This window comes from Sinocyclocheilus rhinocerous, unplaced genomic scaffold (genome assembly GCF_001515625.1).
Source record: "Sinocyclocheilus rhinocerous isolate Xijiao unplaced genomic scaffold, SAMN03320098_v1.1 scaffold45041, whole genome shotgun sequence".
In the NCBI taxonomy this organism is placed as follows: Eukaryota; Metazoa; Chordata; class Actinopteri; order Cypriniformes; family Cyprinidae; genus Sinocyclocheilus; species Sinocyclocheilus rhinocerous.
Window position 1 is genome coordinate 1 of NW_015638511.1, and position 2,139 is coordinate 2,139.

General features: G+C 38.5%; 1 protein-coding gene across 1 annotated transcript; it reads left to right on the forward strand.

Annotated features, from left to right (window-relative positions):
• Positions 1-488: 488 nt before the first annotated feature.
• Positions 489-1,911, forward strand: LOC107749682 (excitatory amino acid transporter 2-like; the record flags this gene model as incomplete). The annotated part of the gene is made up of 3 exons (XM_016564833.1): positions 489-845; positions 1,508-1,660; positions 1,789-1,911. Coding segments are annotated over exons 1-3 (415 nt in total), but the record flags the coding sequence as incomplete, so codon positions are not given.
• Between the last annotated feature and the right edge of the window lie 228 nt (positions 1,912-2,139).

Genomic DNA, 2,139 nt, shown 5'->3' on the forward strand with positions numbered 1-2,139 from the left:
CGATCGATCTTCAAGTCGAACACATCTCTTTACTCTCGCGTGTCACGTGACCGAGCGTAATCGCAGCCTCTGCGATTGAAAAATCGCTTTTTTTCATATCGCGATATTATCACAAATGCAATTAATTGTTCAGGCCTAATTTTAAACTGTAAAAATATTTCACAATATTATAGTTCTTTCTGTATTTCTGATCAAATAAATGCAGACTCAATGATTATAAGCTGTAATGGACATTTCTTCAAAAACATTCTCTCAAAAACATTAAAAATAGTAATGTGTCCAAACTTTTGACCAGTACTGTATAAGTAAAAATACACAAAATGTAAAATAAAATATAAATATAATAAATAAAAAGGTTAGGAATCATTTTTGTTTCAAGTGCTTTTTATTGGGGCTGGGGGCCACCAACATTAATTTTGCCTAGGGCCTCCAAATGTCTAGAACCGGCCCTGCAGTAGTCTACATACTACAATAAGTCAATGGAGAAAGATGCTTTTTGGCAGTAGAATGGAGTCATTTTGGTATCAACCAGCAGGGACTTATTGGGCTGTGCTAACCAGCAAAACCTTGACCCCCTGACCCCTTTCGTAAAGGCCTGAGTTCACTGGAGGCATAAAGTGAAGGGTAGGATATTTAAGTAATCATCACTGTTTATTTACCTTGGACTTTCTTGCTTTATTTCTTTCTCTTGACTTATACAGATAGAATGACGAATAAGCATTTGGGCAACCAGACAAGTGCAGCATTGCAGATGGACGATGGAGTGGAAGCAGAATTAAAAGACAACACAAATCAACAATGCGGCTGGTTTTCACGCAACCTGCTCCTTGCCCTCACCGTGCTAGGTGTGCTTGTGTGTGCGTGCATGAATGTGTGGGAGTGTTTGTATACAACTTCAGATCTGTATGTGTCTCCTTCCTTGGAAGTTCAGAAGATTAAATAAGTTTGCCAGTTCATGATTTTATTGCCCGTTTGGTGGTCATAAACTAATAAAGTCTAGCTAGTCACAGTGAGGTGATAAGGACAAAGCAGGAGAGACGATATTATCGTTGATAATATATGGGAAGAGATTAGTTAATTTTGAATGAAAAAGGGGGTGTTTATTAAAGGCACAGCAGCTGGAAAGAGGAAAAAAATGGTCATGAAAACTTAAATACTTCTATTTTGGGCCCAAAAATGTATGATATGACCAATTTAATCCTAGTTTGTCAGCCTTTAGCTTTCCTTATACTTACATTCTTAAAAATATAAAAGATAAATCTTGTCTGTGGTTTCATTACTGTGATCATCGGTCAAACCGCAGACAAATACCAAACTAGCGAGTTCTCAGCAAATTTTTTGGCCCCAATGTAGCAACACTGTTTATACAACAGTAGTTTGAGATGTTGCAGATACAGGACAGTTATGCAGTGGTGCATGTGAAATACCCAGAATCCTATAATGCTGTGATCCATACACCTTTTCATAAGCAGGCTGAACATAACCGGTGTAATCGACACTCTTGCAGGTGTTATAGCGGGCACAGTGCTGGGCATGATGCTGCGTTATGTTCCTGATCTGGACACAAACACTCTCATACTGGTTTCCTTTCCAGGAGACATCCTAATGAGAATGCTGAAGATGCTCATCCTGCCCCTCATCATCTCCAGTCTCATCACAGGTCAGTCCTCAAACACATGTGTTGTGCTTTATGATTGTTAAATGGAAACAGAGTGTCTACAGCACAAGAAAACAAGCCATTTATCTTTGTTGATACAAGATCTCTCTCTTCTTCCCTCTGTCTCGTAGGCCTGGCCGGTCTGGATGCTCGCTCCAGTGGAAGAATGGGCTCCAGAGCAATGGTGTACTACATGTCCACCACAGTAATCGCTGCTGTTCTAGGTGTCATCCTGGTGCTTGGAATACACCCTGGTTTGTAAAACCATGAGTTTTTATTTTTTTTATTTTTGTTTTATGGAGGGCACATTAAAACAGTCTTGAAAGCTTTTTAAATCCCTTCTTTAAAATGTATTGTTTTGCTCTTCCTTTTTTTGCTGTCCCAGACTGTCAATCTTAAAATATAAAAAATATGAAAATCTTAGCCATTTTAAAAACATGCTAATATAATAAACCATTTAAATACTTGCTGTGCAAAACGGT